This window comes from Zingiber officinale, chromosome 1A (genome assembly GCF_018446385.1).
Source record: "Zingiber officinale cultivar Zhangliang chromosome 1A, Zo_v1.1, whole genome shotgun sequence".
Lineage (NCBI taxonomy): Eukaryota > Viridiplantae > Streptophyta > Magnoliopsida > Zingiberales > Zingiberaceae > Zingiber > Zingiber officinale.
In genome coordinates this window covers 122,819,064-122,837,361 of record NC_055987.1, presented here as the reverse complement: position 1 = coordinate 122,837,361, position 18,298 = coordinate 122,819,064, and the positions used below count along the sequence as shown (strand labels likewise).

Here is an 18,298-nt window from a genome sequence, read left to right as displayed (position 1 = left end):
TTTAATCTACAAATAAGGAAAGAGATTTTAACTCTTCTCTTAATCTTTTGTAGAATCTTATAAAAGGAAGGATTTAAATTTTAAACTCTCTTTTAAATTATATTATCCACATAAGAAAAATTTTAAAATTTAAAATTCCTTTTATTTAATAGGGCCGGCCACATGAATTCACCCATGAACATACCGGCCCTAGCTTGGTCTCCAAGCTAGCTTGGCCGGCCCCCTATAGGATGGGTAAGAAGGTGGGTATAGGTGGGTATAGTACTCTATAATTAAGAGGCTACGATAGGGACCGAGAGGAGGAATTGGTTTTGGTCTCCCGATAAAATTAAGCATCCCGTGCTCGCCCCGAACACACAACTTAATTTTATCAATAATAATTCATTCCACTAGAGAACTATTATTGAACTACCGCACCAATCCCAAATTACATTTTGGGCTCCTTCTTATCATGAGTGTGTTAATCTCCCTGTGTTTAAGATAACAAATGTCCACTAATTAATTAAGTTACTGACAACTCGCTTAATTAATATCTAGCTCTAAGAGTAGTACCACTCAACTTCATCGTCATGTCGGACTAAGTCCACCTGCAGGGTTTAACATGACAATCCTTATGAGCTCCTCTTGGGGACATTCTCAACCTAGATCACTAGGACACAGTTTCCTTCTATAATCAACAACACACACTATAAGTGATATCATTTCCCAACTTATCGGGCTTATTGATTTATCGAACTAAATCTCACCCATTGATAAATTAAAGAAATAAATATCAAATATATGTGCTTGTTATTATATTAGGATTAAGAGCACACACTTCCATAATAACTGAGATCTTTGTTCCTTTATTAAGTCAGTATAAAAGGAACGACCTCAAATGGTCCTACTCAATACACTTTAAGCGTACTAGTGTAATTATATATTTAAGATAAACTAATACCTAATTACACTACGACCTTCCAATGGTTTGTTCCTTTCCATCTTGGTCGTGAGCTACTGTTTATAATTTATAAGGTACTGATAACATGATCTTCTGTGTGTGACACCACACACCATGTTATCTACAATATAAATTAATTGAACAACTACATTTATCATAAATGTAGTCATTTGACCAATGTGATTCTTATTTCTAGATAAATGTTTATACCAAAAGTTAGGCTTTTAGTATACACTCTAACAGGAAGGACTTCAAGAACTACTTGAAGCACAAGCGGAAGGAGATGAATGTGGAGGAACTCATTGTTCGACTTCGCATCGAAGAAGACAACAAGAGTTCAGAGAGAAAACTATTCTCTCAGGCTACTATGAAAGCCAACGTGGTCGAGCACGGTTAAAACTCGAAACAGAAGAACTCGAAGTCTTCCAAGATGGGACCCAGAGGAGGCATCAACATTCTCTGGGAAGTGCTTCAACTATGATCGAGTGGGTCACAAATCTTTTGAGTGCAGGAAGCCGAAGAAGAAGCAGGAGGCCAACCTGAACGAGGGACCGGAAATGGACGACCTTTGCGCAGTGGTCTCAGAACTGAACTTGGTCGGTTCAAATCCGCGACAATGGTGGATCGATACTGGAGCTACTAGATATGTGTGCTGCAGCAAGGAGTTGCTCCACAACTTTGAAGAAGTCACTGGAGACAAATTATTCATGGGGAACTCAGTAACCTCAAACATCATGGGCCAAGGAAAGGTAGTGCTGAAGATGAGCTCGGGCAAGGACCTTACTCTGAACAATGTGTTGTATGTTTCGGAGATTCGAAAGAATCTAGTGTCCAGATCACTGCTAGGCAAGCATGACTTTCACATTATTTTTGAGTCAGACAGAGTTGTATTATCCAAAAATGGAGTGTTTGTAGGAAGGAGCTATGTATTTGATTGGCTATTTAAGCTCAATGTAATGGCGATTAGGCCTAAGATATATAAAACTGAAAGCTCTTCTACTTATATTCTTGAGTCTTCGTGTTTCTGGCATAGTAGACTAGGACATGTTAACTACGATGTGTTGCGTAGATTAATTAATATGCAAAGCATATCTACATTCCACCTTGACCCAAAATACAAGTGTGAGATTTGTGTTGAAGCGAAAATGACAAGGTTATCCTTTCAACAAATTGAAAGAAGTAACGAATCACTTGACCTAATCCACACTGATGTGTGCGACTTAAAAGGTACGCCAACACGTGGTTGTAATAAATACTCCATCACTTTTGTAGATGATAACACAAAATACTGTTATGTGTATCTTCTCAAAAGTAAGGATGAAGCTATAGAAAAATTTGCTCTCTATAAGACTGAGGTTGAAAATCAATTTAATAGAAAAATTAAGGTGGTACGAAGTGATCGAGACAGTAAATATGTATCACCGTTTGCTGAATTGTGTGTTGAACACGGGATCAGACACGAAACAACAGCTCCTTATACTCCTCAGCAAAATAGAGTTGATGAGCGAAAAAATCAACTCTAAAGGAGATGATGAATGCTCTTCTATTGAGCTCTGGAGTGCCAGAGTCCATGTGGGGGGAAACTGTGTTAACAACTAATTACCATTTAAATAAGGCACCCCAGAAGAAAATAGATAAGAACCCTTTTGAGTTGTGGAATGAAAGACCACCGTCCTACAAATATTTATGAATGTGGGGGTGTTTGCCAAAGTGTTGGTGTCTGATCCAAAAAGGATTAAGATAGGACCAAAGACTGTTGATTGTATATTTATTGGATATGCAAAAAATAGCACTGTGTATAGATTTTGTGTCTACGAGTCACACATACCGGAGATACACAAGAACTCGAAAATCGAATTGAGAAATGTCTCGTTCTTCGAGCATGTGTTTCCATATAAGACCCAAGAGGATGCTAACTCTTTAAAACAGGCAAATAAACACAAGGCGAAGAAGAAGATGATGATGATGAGGAACCTATGGAGGTTGAGCTTAGACGGAGCAAAAGAGTTCGGGTAGAAAAATCCTATGGATTTGATTTTATTATCACTTTCGTGTTGGAGAGTGAGCTCTGAAGTTACTCAGAAGCTGTAGGCTCTTCTGATAGACCTCATTGGAGAGAGACAATTGCATTTGAGATAGAATCTATCTTGCAAAATCACACTTGGGAACTTATGAATCTTCCTCCGGGAAGTAAACCACTAGGTTGCAAGTGAATTTTCAAGAAGAAAATGAAGTCAGATGGCATGATTGATAAGTATAAAGCTAGACTGGTAATCAAAGGATATCGACAACGAGAAGGTCTCGATTACTTTGATACATATTCTCCGGTGTCGAGAATAACTTCCATTAGAGTACTGTTGGCTATCACCGCTCTATGGAATCTCGAAATACATCAAATGGATGTAAAGATTACCTTCTAAATGGGGATTTAGAAGAGGAGATCTACATGGAGTAACCTTAGGGATTTTCTGTGCCAGGACAAAAAAATAAGGTTTGTAGATTGGTGAAGTCATTATATGGCTTGAAACAAGCACCAAAGCAGTGACATAAAATTTTGATAATGACATGAAAGAATATGGATTCAAGATCAATGAATGTGATAAATATGTCTACATGAAAGCCACAGAAAATGATTATGCCATCTTGTGCCTCTATGTAGACGACATACTTATCATTGGAAGTAATGATAAGATAATAAAATCCACAAAAGGTATGTTGAGCTCAAGATTTGATATGAAAGACATGAACCTAGCTGATGTGATTTTAGGAATCAAAATTCTTAGAACAACAGAAGGACTTGTTCTTAGTTAGTCCTATTACGTGGACAAAATTCTTGAGAAATTCACCAAGGGTGATACTGCGTTGGCACAAGCGTCGATAGATACGAGTCAACATCTATCGAAAAATCGAGGTGAAAGTATCTCTCAGATAGAGTACTCTCGAGTGATTGGAAGTCTGATGTACTTGATGAGTTGTACACGACCAGACTTAGCCTACACAGTAAGCAAACTAAGTAGATACATGAGCAATCCCGGTGTTGAGCATTGGAAAGGGATAACAAGAGTATTGAGGTACTTGAGGTATACTCGTGAATATGGACTGCACTATACAAGATATCCTGCTATGATTGAAGGATACAGCGATGCAAGTTGGATATCTAATATAAAAGACTCTAAGTCTACGAGTGGATATATATTCACTCTAGCAGGTGCAGTCATTTCTTGGAAATCTTCTAAGTAAACCGTAATAACCAGATCCATGATGGAATCTGAGTTTGTAGCTCTTGACAAATGTGGTGAAGAGACTGAATGACTACGACAATTCTCAGAAGATATTCTTAGATGGTTGAAACCTGTGCCGATAATTTGTATACATTGCGATGGTCAATCAGCAATTGGTCGGGCACAGAGCCATCTGTATAATGGTAAGTCTAGACATATATGTCGTAGACATAATACCATTAGACAACTACTCTCCACGGGAGTTATCACTGTTGACTATGTGAAGTCAAAGGATAACCTAGCGGATCCGCTAACCAAAGGGTCAAATTGAGAGTTAGTTGCAAGCTCATCACGAGGAATGAGCTTGATGTAGTTGTCAGCGATCAGTGCAGAGGGCACCCAACCTATGCTGACGGGAGATCCCAAGAACTAGGTTCAAAGGGGCAACTAATTTGTACTGACTAGACACACTGTGGGAGATAGCCTAATGAAACAGTGACTAGACGAGGGTAAGCCGATGGACTTTTAATGATCAGGAAGAGTATATGACAACTATTGAGGGATCACCTATGTGAGAAATAAGTGGGGCCGCTTCGAAGAGAATTAGAGGCACAATTTTTAGAGCTTCTCATAGAACTAGACGTGTTCATGGCCAAGAACGAACACACTCATGAGAACTGAGTTGTATCAGGGAGAGTCTTATGTTAGATTTGTCATTGCTTACACAAATGGCAGTATAGTTCAAGGACATCGTGTCTACTATTAGCCAGTAAGCAATCAGATCTTCATAAGAGAAGATTCAAAGGGTAAAACCTACCTATCCTATACTTGACTCAACTGCTGAATGCTATCATATACTCTATCTCTATTCATGTGGAGGATTGTTGAATAAAAGTGAATGGAGAAGAGGTGGAAGAGGAAAGTGGCTCCATTATGAATGAGACTTTAGTTCCACATTGGGAGTTTCATGGCATGATAATTGGTTTACATTGATTCACATGCATTGAGGATGTGAACAAATGCATGTAGAGAAATTCTCTCTCACACGCGGGTGTATAGGGGGGGGGTGCAAATCCAGGGCCCGGATTGCACTGAACTATGTTGACTTGTGTGCGGGCATGACCTGTGCGCGCCAAATGTCAGACCGATTAGGGTAAAATTTGCCTATGGGGAACAACCAACATTTTGCCACGAATCAAAACAGTCGAACGATAATGAGTGAAACGGTGGGTGTTTCTCTGCTTGACAAAGTAATGGTCATTAATCAACCATTAACGCTGCTGTTGGTCTGAGCTCCTATATAAGGAGGCTGCAATCACAGGCAAGAGATACACAACAACACAAGCTTCTCTCCACCTTCATTCCCTCGTTCTCTGTCGTGCAACTCCTGCTCGACAGAGTACCCATGATAACATTCGGGTGTCTCTCAGTTCGCCGTGACCACTATTGCTTGGTGGAATCACGGTCAACCGTTGTATCATGAGAAACAGACGACTCGAGTAAACCTCGAAGCACTGCCGGAGGTGGGGCGAATCTGTTTCAAGGAAACTACAACTCTCGCAGGCCTCGGTCAGTTTTCCCGGTCGGTCTCTTCATCTGCCTGGTCGGCCAGTCTGCTCGCTCGGTCTGTCAATCTGCTCGCCCGGTTTGCCTTTCGCCAGACCTGTCTGTCTCTCGCTCGGTCGGTCTGCTTCGCTCGACCTGCCTATCTAGACTTGTCTACTCGCTGGGTATGTCTTTTGCCAGACCTGTCTGTCCGCCCGACACCAGATCGCCCGACCTGCCTCTCGTCAGGCCTGTTTGCCCGCTCAGTCAACCTTTCTGCCCGGTCGGCCTTTCTGATCTGTTGCGCCCGCTGGTGCTGCTCGATCGAACAACCCGATTTGTCAACACTGTGGAGACTGCCTTCATCACCTGGCAAAAATCAGCCATTGCTGGCAGTCTGATATCATCCACTCAAGTCATCTCTATTATAAATTGAATTTAAATTCTGTACAATTTTAAATTCAGCTAAGTCTTCAAAATTTCCGATAATAAATTATTTTGTCCAACCCCATGTTACTAACATCCGTTCCTCTATAATGCAAAAGAGGACCATTAGATCGCGCTCTTATAGTTTTAAAAATAAAAATAATCAATTTAAAGTGTCAATCAAAATTTAAATAAAGTGTCAATTAAAATTTAAATAATTGATTTTAGAGGAGAAAAATATGCAACGATAAATTAGAAGAAGGAAAAATAAGAGATTAAATGGGAGGAAAGAGAAAAGGAAAAGTTAATAGCAGAATAAAACTAGGATTAGGTGCACCTTTTGGAGTTCTGAAACTTAGCCTCTTGTGTAAAACTAAATTTAAAATGCGTCCTTTAAAAAGTTACCGTTAAAAATTTCTAGGCTTTGTTTAGTGGGGGATGGGCATAAAAATTGGAAAAGGTTTTTACAGTGGAATTTTTTTTCTTGTTTATTTTTTTAAAAAAATATGGTTTAGAATTTTTTTTTTACCAAATAGCAGATGAATTTAGGAATCCATTTAAGGATTATTTTTTGATTAATTTTTAATCCGTCCAAATGGGATGAAAATCAATTTTCTTCCTCTCAACTCTCATGGGCAGTTAAGCAAAATAATGGTCAGATTATATTTATTGGGATCAAATATACATCTTTATATCCATATCAATTAAAAGATAGATATCTTTAATACTAATTATTTTTCTTCTTTCTGTCGCATTATCATCATTCAACAAAATTCTATTAAATTAACATCAAGTATAAATAATTTAAAAATAGATTAAATATTTATATATTATACTCTTAACAATAAAACATATATATATATATATATATATATATATATATATATATATATAAAAGGATATTACCACGTATAGTACAAATCTCAAATATTTTTATGGTTTGAAAATTTGTATGCTTAATACTATAACACAATCTCTAAATTTAAAAGACAAAATCCTATTGACATATCCAAGAGCAAAATAATAAATAAAAAAAACAAAAAAAGCATGAGGTTCTCAAGGTTTTCTCTTATAGTTCGTTGGTACTCTCCTTTATTTTAATTGGAAAAAAATTATCATTAGTTTTTTACTGGACTACGTAGGTAAAATGTTAAAATGATCAAATCATGTAGAATAGCTTTAAAATAACCAACGTATCTACTTTTCATTTTATCCCTAATTAGTCAATTGATAAAAAAATCAATCGAATCAATTTCCTATTTGAAAATCGGTCGACTATTTTTTTACCAGTCAGATTGATTTGTCTCTATGCTAAAATATTAAAAATTTTGAGCAATGACTGATTTTAAAAATCATTCGATTGATTTATTTATTTTTATCAAAATCAATTTTGTACCGAATCGGTTGATAGACCAAATGATCTCGAATTGAAATTAGTTTATATATGTTCGGCTAGTTTTTCTAATTATATCCATGCTGTCAAACATTAATTTAACCAAATATATTAAGAGTAGTGATTTTTGAACACGAGTTAAAATTTTCAAATATATTCATGTTCAAAATATCACTACTCTTAATATAATGAGTTAAAATGATATTTGAGGACACGAATATAATGAGAAGAATTAGGACGAACACATAGGAACTAGTTTCATATAAATCCGAAGTTGTTGGTCCATCAATTAATTTTGGGCAAAATTGATTAATGAACCAAATATCCTCGAGTTGACATGAAACTAGCTCCTATGTATTCATCTAGGTGATCTCTTGATTATATCCATACTCTCCAATAATAATTTGACCCAATATATTAAGAGTAATGATTTTTTGAATATAAATTAAAATTTTAAACACATTCATATTCAAAAAATTACTGTTCTTAATATATTGGGTCAAATTGATATTTGAGGATATAAAAATAATCAAGAAAAGTAGGCGAACACATAGGAACTGGTTTTATATCAATCCGAGGTTGTTTGGGGTATCAGTAAGTTTTAGAAAAAATCGACTGATGGACAAAATATCCTTGGATTAACACGAAACTAGTTCCTATATATTTGGCTAGTTTTCTTGATTATATCCACGCCGTCAAATATAAATTTAACTCAATATATTGAGAACAGTGATTTTTTGAATATGAATGTGTTCAAAAATTTAATTCATGTTAAAAAAATCATTACTCTTAATATATTAGGTCAAATTGATATTTGAGGACATAAATATAATCGGAAGAACTAGCAAAACACATAGAAACTAGTTTCATGTCAATCCAAAGATGTTTGGTACATCACCTGGTTTTGTCCAAAATCAGCTGATGGACCAAACGATCTCGGATTGAAATGAAACTAGCTTCTATTTATTTGTCTAGTTCTTCTGATTATATTCATACCTTCAAACATTAATTTGACCCAATATATTAAGAGAAGTGATTTTTTGAATATAAATTGAATTTTTCAACTACATTCCCACTCACTAAATTATTGCTCTCAATAGATTGGGTCAACTTAATATTTGAGGGCATAGATATAATCAAGAGAACTAAACGAACATATAAGAGCTAGTTTCATATCAATCGAAGAATGTTTGGTCCATCAACCGATTTTGTTCAAAATCGGTTGATGGACTAAATAACCTTAGATTGACCCGAAACCAACTCTTATGTGTTCGTCTAGTTCTCTTGATTATATCCATGTTCTCAAACATCAATTTGACCCAATATATTAAGAGCAGTAATTTTTTGAACACAAATAAATTTTTTTTGATACATTCGTATTAAAAAATGCCGCTCTCAATATATTAGGTCAATTTAATATTTGAGAACATTGATATAATTAAAAGAACTAGTCAAATTGAATTTGAGGGCATGATTTCATGTGAATTCAAGGTCGTTTGGTCCATCAGCCTGTTTTGCCCAATTAAAATTTTCTAACAGATTCGTGTTCAAAAAATCACTCTTCTCAATATATTAGGTTAAATTGATATTTGAGGGCATGAATATAATTAGGAGAACTAGATAAACACATAGGAGCTAGTTTCATATCAATCCAAGGATATTTGGTCCATAAGTTAGTTTTGGGAAAAACTACTTGATGGACCAAACATGTTTGGATTGACATGAAATTAACTCATATATGTTCGACGATTTATCTAGTTCTCCTGATTATATCTATGCTTGCAAATATCAATTTGACCTAATATATTGAGATCAGTGTTTTTTTGAATACGAATGTATTTGAAAAATATAATTCATGTTCGAAAAATCACGGCTCCCAATATATTGAGTCAAATTGATATTTGAGAACATGAATATAATTAGGAGAACCAGAGGAACACATAGAGACTAATTTTATGTCAATTGGAGGATGTTTGGTCTATCAACCGATTTTATCCAAAATTGGTTGATAGATCAAATGACCTCGGATTGACATAAAACTAACTCCTATGTGTTCGGTTAGTTCTCCTGATTATCCATACTCTCAAAAATCAATTTGACCCAATATATTAAGAGCAGTGATTTTTTGAACACGAATATATTTGAGAAATTTAATTAATATTTAAAAAGTTACTGATTTCAGTATACTTGGTTAAATTTGTCAGAGTATTGATATAATTAAGAGAACTAGTCAAACATATATTAACTAGTTTAATGTCAATCGGAGATCGTTTAGCCTATCAACCAGTTTTACCTAAAATTAATTTAATAAAAAAATAAAAAATAAATCAGTCAAATGAGTTTTAAAATCAGTCCGGTTGATTTACTTAAAATTTTAAAATTTTGATATAATGATATATCGGACTATTAAAAAATATCTATACTGATTTTTAAAAAATTGATTCGACGGTTTTTTTTTTTTGTTGACTGATTAAGAATAAAATAGAAAGTGAATATAATAATTCTGATATAGTAATTTTGATATTTACCTAGGTTTGATAAAAAGCTGAATTATCATCACTACAGGTAAAATTTCTTCCATCGAATTCGTTATCAGGCCTAGCACGGCATGACTCCACGCACGCGAGTCTACGGTTCTTCCTTCGTACCTTTTTGCTAATTTTGATTCATAGAATTATTTATAAAATATTAAATAATATTTATAAGACTTGTCACAATTGCTTCCATAGCATAGTGGTAGTGCGTTCGCTTCGTAAGCGAAAGGTCGCGAGTTCGATTCTCGCTGGGAGCTCTTTTTATGCTTTTAAAGCAATATTTGTTGTGTCGATTATAGCCTTATAGGCAAACTGGCACTGGTTATTATTTTTCTCATTTGTCTCTAAATATCCCAATTATGATTTTTTGCCAAAAAAATAAAATAAAATTAATGATATATGTATCTGATTTTTTTAAAAAAATTTTTATGTTTTTTTTTTTTTTCTAAAACTCACTGATGATGGTTATTATTTTTCTCATTTGTCTCTAAATATCCCAATTATGATTTTTTGCCAAAAAAATAAAATAAAATTAATGATATATGTATCTGATTTTTTTAAAAAAATTTTTATGTTTTTTTTTTTTCTAAAACTCACTGATGATGGTTATTATTTTTCTCATTTGTCTCTAAATATCCCAATTATTATGTTAAAACTCACGGATGATTACTCAATTTTAAAATTTTGACTATGATTAAAATTAAGTCTTGAATAAATATCCAATATTAAAATCTCAAATTTAATTAAAGTGGTATGAATTTTAAAAATTTAAAATAACCTATGTCGAGTGTGAAATAAAGTTTGATAGTGAATTTAGAAAAATATGATTATATTTATCTTTTAGATTATATAAAGGAAGATAAATCATGAAATTAATTTTTAATTGATTGTTAAGTGAGTGGGGAATAAGAAATTTTTTTTTAATGTATGCATCTGAGCATGATGATACTCAAAAGTAGATTCGTTATCTTAACACTCCTTTAATACCGATCCTATAAATATAAAAAAGATAAATATAAATATATCAACGTTAAACGTATGATAGAATAGATTAATCATCAATTTTATAGAATTAAAATCTGACCATTACTCAAAAAAAAAAAAAATAGAATAGTCACATCAACAACTCCTCTAAAATCGATCTTATGTATATAGAAGAAGAAAAAAATCTGACCATTACTCAAAAAGTGACTAGAAGTGAATAGGTAACCACAACCCTATTATTTGTGATCCTTCCATTTTGATTTCATTTAATATTCAACCTGATAGATTTAAAAATAAGTAATTTTTTTCTAAGAGAGAGAAATAATAGTTTTGAAATCCTAAAACATTGATTATTTTTAAAATTTTTAAATATAATAAATGCACGTATAAGAGAAGAATATTTTTTTAAACAAATATATATGATTTCATAAATATGAAAGTACGATGATTTGAATATTAATAAAAGTCAAGTTAAATTGATTATTTATGTATATTTTAGAAAGTTAAAACAATGACATTAATCAGTAAAATAATTCGTTGAACTGATCTTAGTATATAAAAATTAGTTTCCTTTTATAAAAAAAATAACTTCCATAAAATTAAAACTATAATCTATAAAAATATTTTGTGAACATGGAATGATTCATAGAAATTAATAAATATTTTGCCGATATTAAAAAAAATCTTAAAATATATCGTAGAGAACGTTTATGGATATTTCTGTTTTATCTGTCCTTTTTTTTAGGGGGCTTTCTGTAAGCGCGCTCGTCGCTGCTATATAATACGAGCCTCCCCAGGGTTTTCTCTATTCGTTCCCGCTCTCGACATCGCCGATCGCGACCTCGTCCGATCGCGATCCGGGTGGCCAATGGAGACTCTCCCATCGGCAGCGGAGCGACAGCAGCTCATCTCCTTCTTTCTCGAGGTTGCCGCTGGCCAGACCGCCGATGTCGCCGCACGATTTCTTGAGGTTCTACCTTGTCGTCCTCTCGCTCTTGATCGTTCGTGCATTGCAGTTATCCTAGAGCGATGATTTGATTTCTCGTTAGCCACCCTTTTTCCGATCTTGTTTTAATTACATTGAACTACAATTACCGAGGATCCCTGTTTGAGCAGGGCCGATTCTGAGTTTTAGGGTTGTTATGTGGTACTGTAATAGTCAGTCTTTAATTGCGGATGTATTTTACAGGCCGCGGCTTGGAAGTTTGATGAGGCTGTACAGCTCTTCTATTTCAGCAATGAAAGTGGTGGCGTGGAGTCATCGTTCTTACCTCCACAGACTAATGGAATTACTAGGTGGTCTTCGACTAAAACTGTGAAAATTAGAGCGTGTTTTTGTTGGATATAGTTTGCGATGACTCTTTTCTCATTTTTTTGAAATTTCTGTTTCTTCAGTGTGGAAAATATGCTTGCCAGTGGTAGTTCAGTGCAAGGTGCTCTTGAAGATGAAGTGCGAGCACCTTTGCCTGTCGTAAGAGATATCCTTAATGAAGATCCTGCTTTTTTCAGGTCTGATGCTTCTTATGTCGCAATCATTTTGCAAAATCTGTCCACTTCTATTAATTTAATTTGCATAATTCTATCTATTGTTGCGTGCTGATACATTTTCAAAGTTCAATTATTTGATGGTTCCTTTGTTGGCATTCAATTTTATTTAATACCGAACACCACATGCAGGTCTCAACCAAGTTTAGATGTTCCCTTCGGCATATCAAGACATTCTGCTATTTGGGAATCAAGCGAGAGCGTTTTGTCAACATCAAATGGCACCCATGACAATCTCGCTTCATTATATACTCCACCTTTTTCCTTGATGTTCCAAGGGCGCTTTGACCAGGTACGACGATTATGTAGACATCTCTTGTTGTTGTAGTTACACAGTTATCCTTTTGCTGAATGAATTTGTAGAATATATATTCACTATCACCTTTTCTATACTCATCTAAATCCTTAGATAGAGTTCAATGACCGCAGGAGATCCATATTGGCTCCTAAAAGTTAGGACTCGTTGCTTGTTGTATTTGTTTTGTTCACCAACTTCTTCTACTTGTATACATTTTACTATCTTTTGTTGAAAATATTGATTTTTGGAAATTTGGGGATTTTGCTCATGTGTTATATATTATGCTCATTTGTTTGTGTAGGCAAAGGTTGAGGCATCCCGTCGTGGCAAGTGGTTGCTACTCAATCTGCAGTCTCATGAAGAATTTAGCTCGCACATGGTAGGTGGGCTTGAACTACTTTTCTTTGATTTCATTTTTACAAAATGGTGACTTTGGAAGTATTTCATGTTAAAGCTCAACCGCGATACATGGGCAAACCAAGCTGTCGCAGAAACTATTCATTCTAATTTCATTTTCTGGCAGGTTAGTTGATTATCTGGTATTGCATATTTGTTAGCTCATGTGCATTGATTTTTCAAACATTTCTTTAAGATCGATGCTGAGCACTTTCTGTGTTTATTTGCCCATGGTCGTGTAATTTATTTCTTCATACGTCTCATTGTTATTGCAATTTTAGGTATACCATGATAATATCGAAGGAAAGAAGGTGTGCACTTACTACAACTTGTTTAAGCTTCCTGCTATATTACTCATTGATCCCATCACCGGACAAAAGATGAATGCATGGACTGGCATGGTTCATCCAGAGAGGTTGCTGGAGGTAAGAGAAATATAGGCCTAGATTAAAATAATTATATTTTTAGTGTAGCATTGCCATTCCCTTCCTTTCCTAGTTGTCTGAGTAGAATCAGCAGACCCGTTTCAGATAAGATTCTTTTAGTTTTAACCTTTCCAGTTTGGTGAAAATAAGGGGGGAAAGTCTGTTTAGCTGATTTGGCAAATTAATATTTCTTTACTGTGGAAACTGATTAGTGATGGTGTCCATGTTAGTGGATGTTGATTTTTAATTTCAAGTTAGAAACTTAGAAGGGCCCCAGCTGTGCGATAGACCTTTCTAAGATGCGTGGCATTGTAATTAGTCTGATATTTAGTGCTTTTTTAATCCAGGGGTTACTTCCCTTCCTCGACAAAGGCCCAAAGGAGCACCATGCTTTTCTTCTTCAAAAACAAAGGCAAAGAGCTGCACATGATTCTGCTGTTATTAATGTAGCAGGTGAGTTATAAGATGGTTAATGAAGAAACTAGAATTAACTAATACCTTGGATTGCTTTATGCATCTAGATCAGTACACACCCTGAGAAAGCATACAATTCTAGTTTATCGTCATCTGTTCCAAAGGCATTCCAATCAGTAATGAGTATGAAACCAATTGTGTTGTTCATGTGAAGAGCAAAGAAAAAAACTTGTGTTATTGTGTTAATTGTCAACAATTATTAAAATAGTGGGCTCCCAAACTGTTAAGTCTTTATTATTTGAATTTGCTAATGTCAGCTTCTATTTTAGGCAAAGAGGCCGTGAAAGATGATGTAGAGATGGTGCAGGCCATAGCTACCTCCCTCGAGGACACAAGAGGTCCTAGGCCATTGGTAACGGATGAAGAATCCAGGCCAGAGAAATCTCATGCAACCAATTCAAATGAAAAGCTAACTTACCCACCACTTCTTGAAGAACCACAAGGCAACAAAGGAATATGCAGAGTCGCGATTCGTCTCCCCGATGGGTGCAGACTCCAAAGAAAGTTTCTCCTCACCGATTCAATCAAGGTTTAGTTTATGCATTGAAATTTAATATTTTCAGTTAATTTTAATCGTGCGCAAGCTCAATGTCTGTGATTACAATGCAGCTGTTATGGTCTTTCTGCTCTTCAAAATTGGAGGATGGACTAAAACGACCCTTCCACTTTATCCAATTCTACCTTGGCGCATCGAGAAGTCTTGAATACGAGAAGGATTTGACTTTTGATGCCGCCGGTTTGTCAAACTCATTGATCAGCTTAGTTTGGGACTGAAGTTTCAGGAAGACCCCAACCCTAATTGTTTGGCTGGGCACGGAATTTTAGCAGTTATTTTGTAGTTTAAGGGGCGTCTACACAGGCAAAGTTATGCATTGCTAATTATCAGTAGTACGACAATTCTACAGTGGTGTTAAATGTATATTTCCATTAATAATTTTTTAACTTTTTTTTAATTATTTTCAGTGCGAGTTAGATCTCTGAAATTGTAAGCTTTGCCCAATCGATTCAACCTCCACTTGGCTGATAGCCATTGTAAAATAGATCAAATTGGTTGACCAAATTAAGACTTGGAACATTAAAGCCCTACTCAGTGCCTTCATAACCAAACCTTAGGCAGTTCATCCCTTCCTTGCTAACATAAATATCGTCAAAATACATTCGCTCCACAATATCCAATGACTCTTATATCTCTAAGTTTTTTAACTCTAATTAAGTTATCTACTCATATAATACATAAAATATTCATTAAATTATTTAATATATAATAACTACTTTTAACATTTGAACTTTTAAAATTTTTTAAAAACTTTTTATTATTACTTTTTTAACTCAGCCGACAACAAAGGCACATACTTTTATGCTTATTTTTGGTTCAATGGACACTTATCTTATCTATTCATATGAGGTTCGGTATATAGCTCAATCAACACTAATTAAATGACTATGAATATAATTTGTTTGCATGTGCTATTGTTGTGATAAAATCCTCTATGATTTATCTGTATTTAGCGAGGGATCGGTGATACTAGATTGGCTGGGGTGAGCATTATCATTTCTTTACCACAGATGAATACAATTTGTTTGTTATCCTCATGGGTTGGGTGTCCAATATATATAAAATAAGATGATAGCCGGCACACCCATGATACGCGACACCGTGGGTGACTAAGTGATATTCTGAGCATCGATGTCTGTGGAGGTGTGCACACTTGGGGGGTACATGCCTATGTGGGCATCAGAGGGCATGCAACATAATAAAATTGTGTATATATGGAAATGTTCTGCTGCAAGTTTGGCGTGCACGACTGAGAGGGAGGGTTAGTCCTTTTCTAAGTAACATTGAGGTAAATAATAATTAGGAATAAATAGAATTTTTGTCGGATAAGTCCTATACAGGCTAAGTATGGGAGGCAATCAGCCTAAAAATTTTGAAAGAAGTTATGACAACGGTTCAAATATGAGATCCTTTACCGGTGAGATTCATTGGAAGAAAACAAATTAAGTATTAGGTTAAAGAATAATATATCCTCTCTATTGACCTAGTCTATTCAAAAATCTCTTAATTACGAAACCCAATATCTTAATTCAAAGTCACAAAAACTACAAAAATAATATAATTTAAAAAAATATCTTAAATAACCCCTTCCAAACCACAAACAACACACATCCCCAAAAATCAACACACACACCCCTTAAAATTTGGTATTAAAGTCTTAAGAATATGTGGACCATGGATGGATGACTTCTATAGAATTTCAAGATTTTCATAAACCACAAACAACACACATCCCCAAAAATCAACACACACACCCCTTAAAATTTGGTATTAAAGTCTTACGAATATGTGGACCATGGATGAATGACTTCTATAGAATTTCAAGATTTTCATAAACTAGACTATCTAGATCTAGTTTTACAATCTCCAGCTAGAAAGATTATAACTTTAGATCAATTTTGTTATAGTTGCTATATTCGATCTTGGATATTCACTCACTTCATATTTATAGGATGATATAATGCTCAAATTATACTACACCCCGTGCATGCGTAATGTATTTTTTTATTGTCTAAACGCTAAATACCATCCTAACCCATAAGGCCTAATCTCTAAGCTTTAAAAAATAAATTACACTAGAGGTGCAACCCATTGGCACCTATTTAATGATTGGAACTATACTTTGATGAACAACAAAATATAATTGCTAGAAAATAACTTAAAGAGATAAATCTTATGAACCCGAATCTACTACCTCATCAAGATCATCAATAGTGATGCAATATCTAGAAAATTCTTTGAGAACTATGGATTATGGAAATGACCATCCTCTCTAAAAAGAAATAACTTCTTACACGAATAATAATCCTTTACTTCGAACTATAAGAAAGAGGAAACTGCCTAAGATTACTTATTTTACGGGAAGTAAATTTACGCTAGATATACCTTACGGATTGTTGGTTGCTACTCGGAATATCGTACCGGTTCCCTTGTATAAAAATTATTGTACAAGTCCTGAACTTTTCCTAACAACCTATTGTGTTCTTTAGAAATTAAATTAGGAATAACAAATAGAACTTAACATTATTGAATCCAAATTCAATTTATCTGTTCTTAGAGGTGTATATTTGGATTGCAAACGATGCTTAACATTCTTAATCCAAATCCACTTATGTTACAAATTTGATTAAATATTTATTTTAGAGATCGGCTTCCAGGTTAAACATGGTGAGGCACTAGACCTTCTTGGTTATGGGAGCATCCACCACTTTCTAGACAAAATCTTTTAACGAAATTCAATATTTAATCTCCTTATAGTAACCTTAGGTTTAACCATTAAGAACAATCGAATCACAAGATCGAAAAAAACAAAAGAAGCACAAACTCGAATCATAAATTCGAAACCTAGAATCGTTAGCCTCTTGTGTTTGGTATTTCAAGATCTAAACAAAAAAATGAACTAGTTATGATACAGAAACTAATAACTAGTTATACCTTTTGTAGCTTATAGACCTCACGATCTTCTATCATATTCCTCTTCTTATCTCGGACGTCATGTGGACGACGATCTACCGAGATGAGAATCCACCCAAGCTTTCTTCTTCTTCAAGCAAGTTTCGGTCACCAACAATCTTCAAGAGATGAAGAACTTTCGGCCACCAACCAAGTTCCAAGGGATGCTAAGAAACAAAGCTTCTTATCTCTTCTTCTTCCTCTAACAAGATCCGACCACCACTAAGCTCCTTGAGATGAAGATGCCGCCAGCCACACAAGGAAGAAGAATAGGAGAAAAGGAGAAAGAGAAGGTCGGCCACCACCAAGGAAGAGAAGAGAGGAATACTAGATCATATGTTATTGTCAGGTGAGGCACCTCTACCCTCTCTTTTATATTCCTTGGTCTAGGCAAATAAGGAAAGTTTTAATAAAAACTTCTTTATTTTCCTTGCCATTGAAAGGAAAATTTAATTAATTAAAAAAATTTTCCTTTTCTTCTATTAATGGCCGGCCACCTCAAATCCTCCAAACAAGGAATGTTTTAAACACAAAATTAAAACTTCCTAATTTGTTTCCGAAAATTTTTAAAATAAAAATTTCTTTTTAAAAATTTTTTCTTCATGGTTG

At 34.7% G+C, this 18,298-nt stretch overlaps 1 protein-coding gene and 1 non-coding gene across 2 annotated transcripts; both read left to right on the top strand.

Annotated features, from left to right (window-relative positions):
- The first annotated feature begins 10,244 nt into the window (after window positions 1–10,244).
- On the top strand, window positions 10,245–10,316 carry TRNAT-CGU. Its single transcript has one exon. It is a non-coding gene; the product is annotated as a tRNA-Thr (tRNA).
- Window positions 10,317–11,911: 1,595 nt separating this feature from the next.
- LOC122029943 (plant UBX domain-containing protein 7-like) lies at window positions 11,912–15,083 on the top strand. The gene is made up of 10 exons (XM_042589087.1): window positions 11,912–12,013; window positions 12,233–12,339; window positions 12,439–12,552; window positions 12,721–12,880; window positions 13,188–13,265; window positions 13,341–13,409; window positions 13,564–13,707; window positions 14,055–14,160; window positions 14,451–14,710; window positions 14,791–15,083. Exons 1-10 carry the CDS (start codon window positions 11,912–11,914, stop codon window positions 14,953–14,955), a joined length of 1,305 nt encoding a protein of 434 aa, XP_042445021.1. The 3' UTR covers window positions 14,956–15,083.
- The last annotated feature ends 3,215 nt before the right edge of the window (window positions 15,084–18,298 follow it).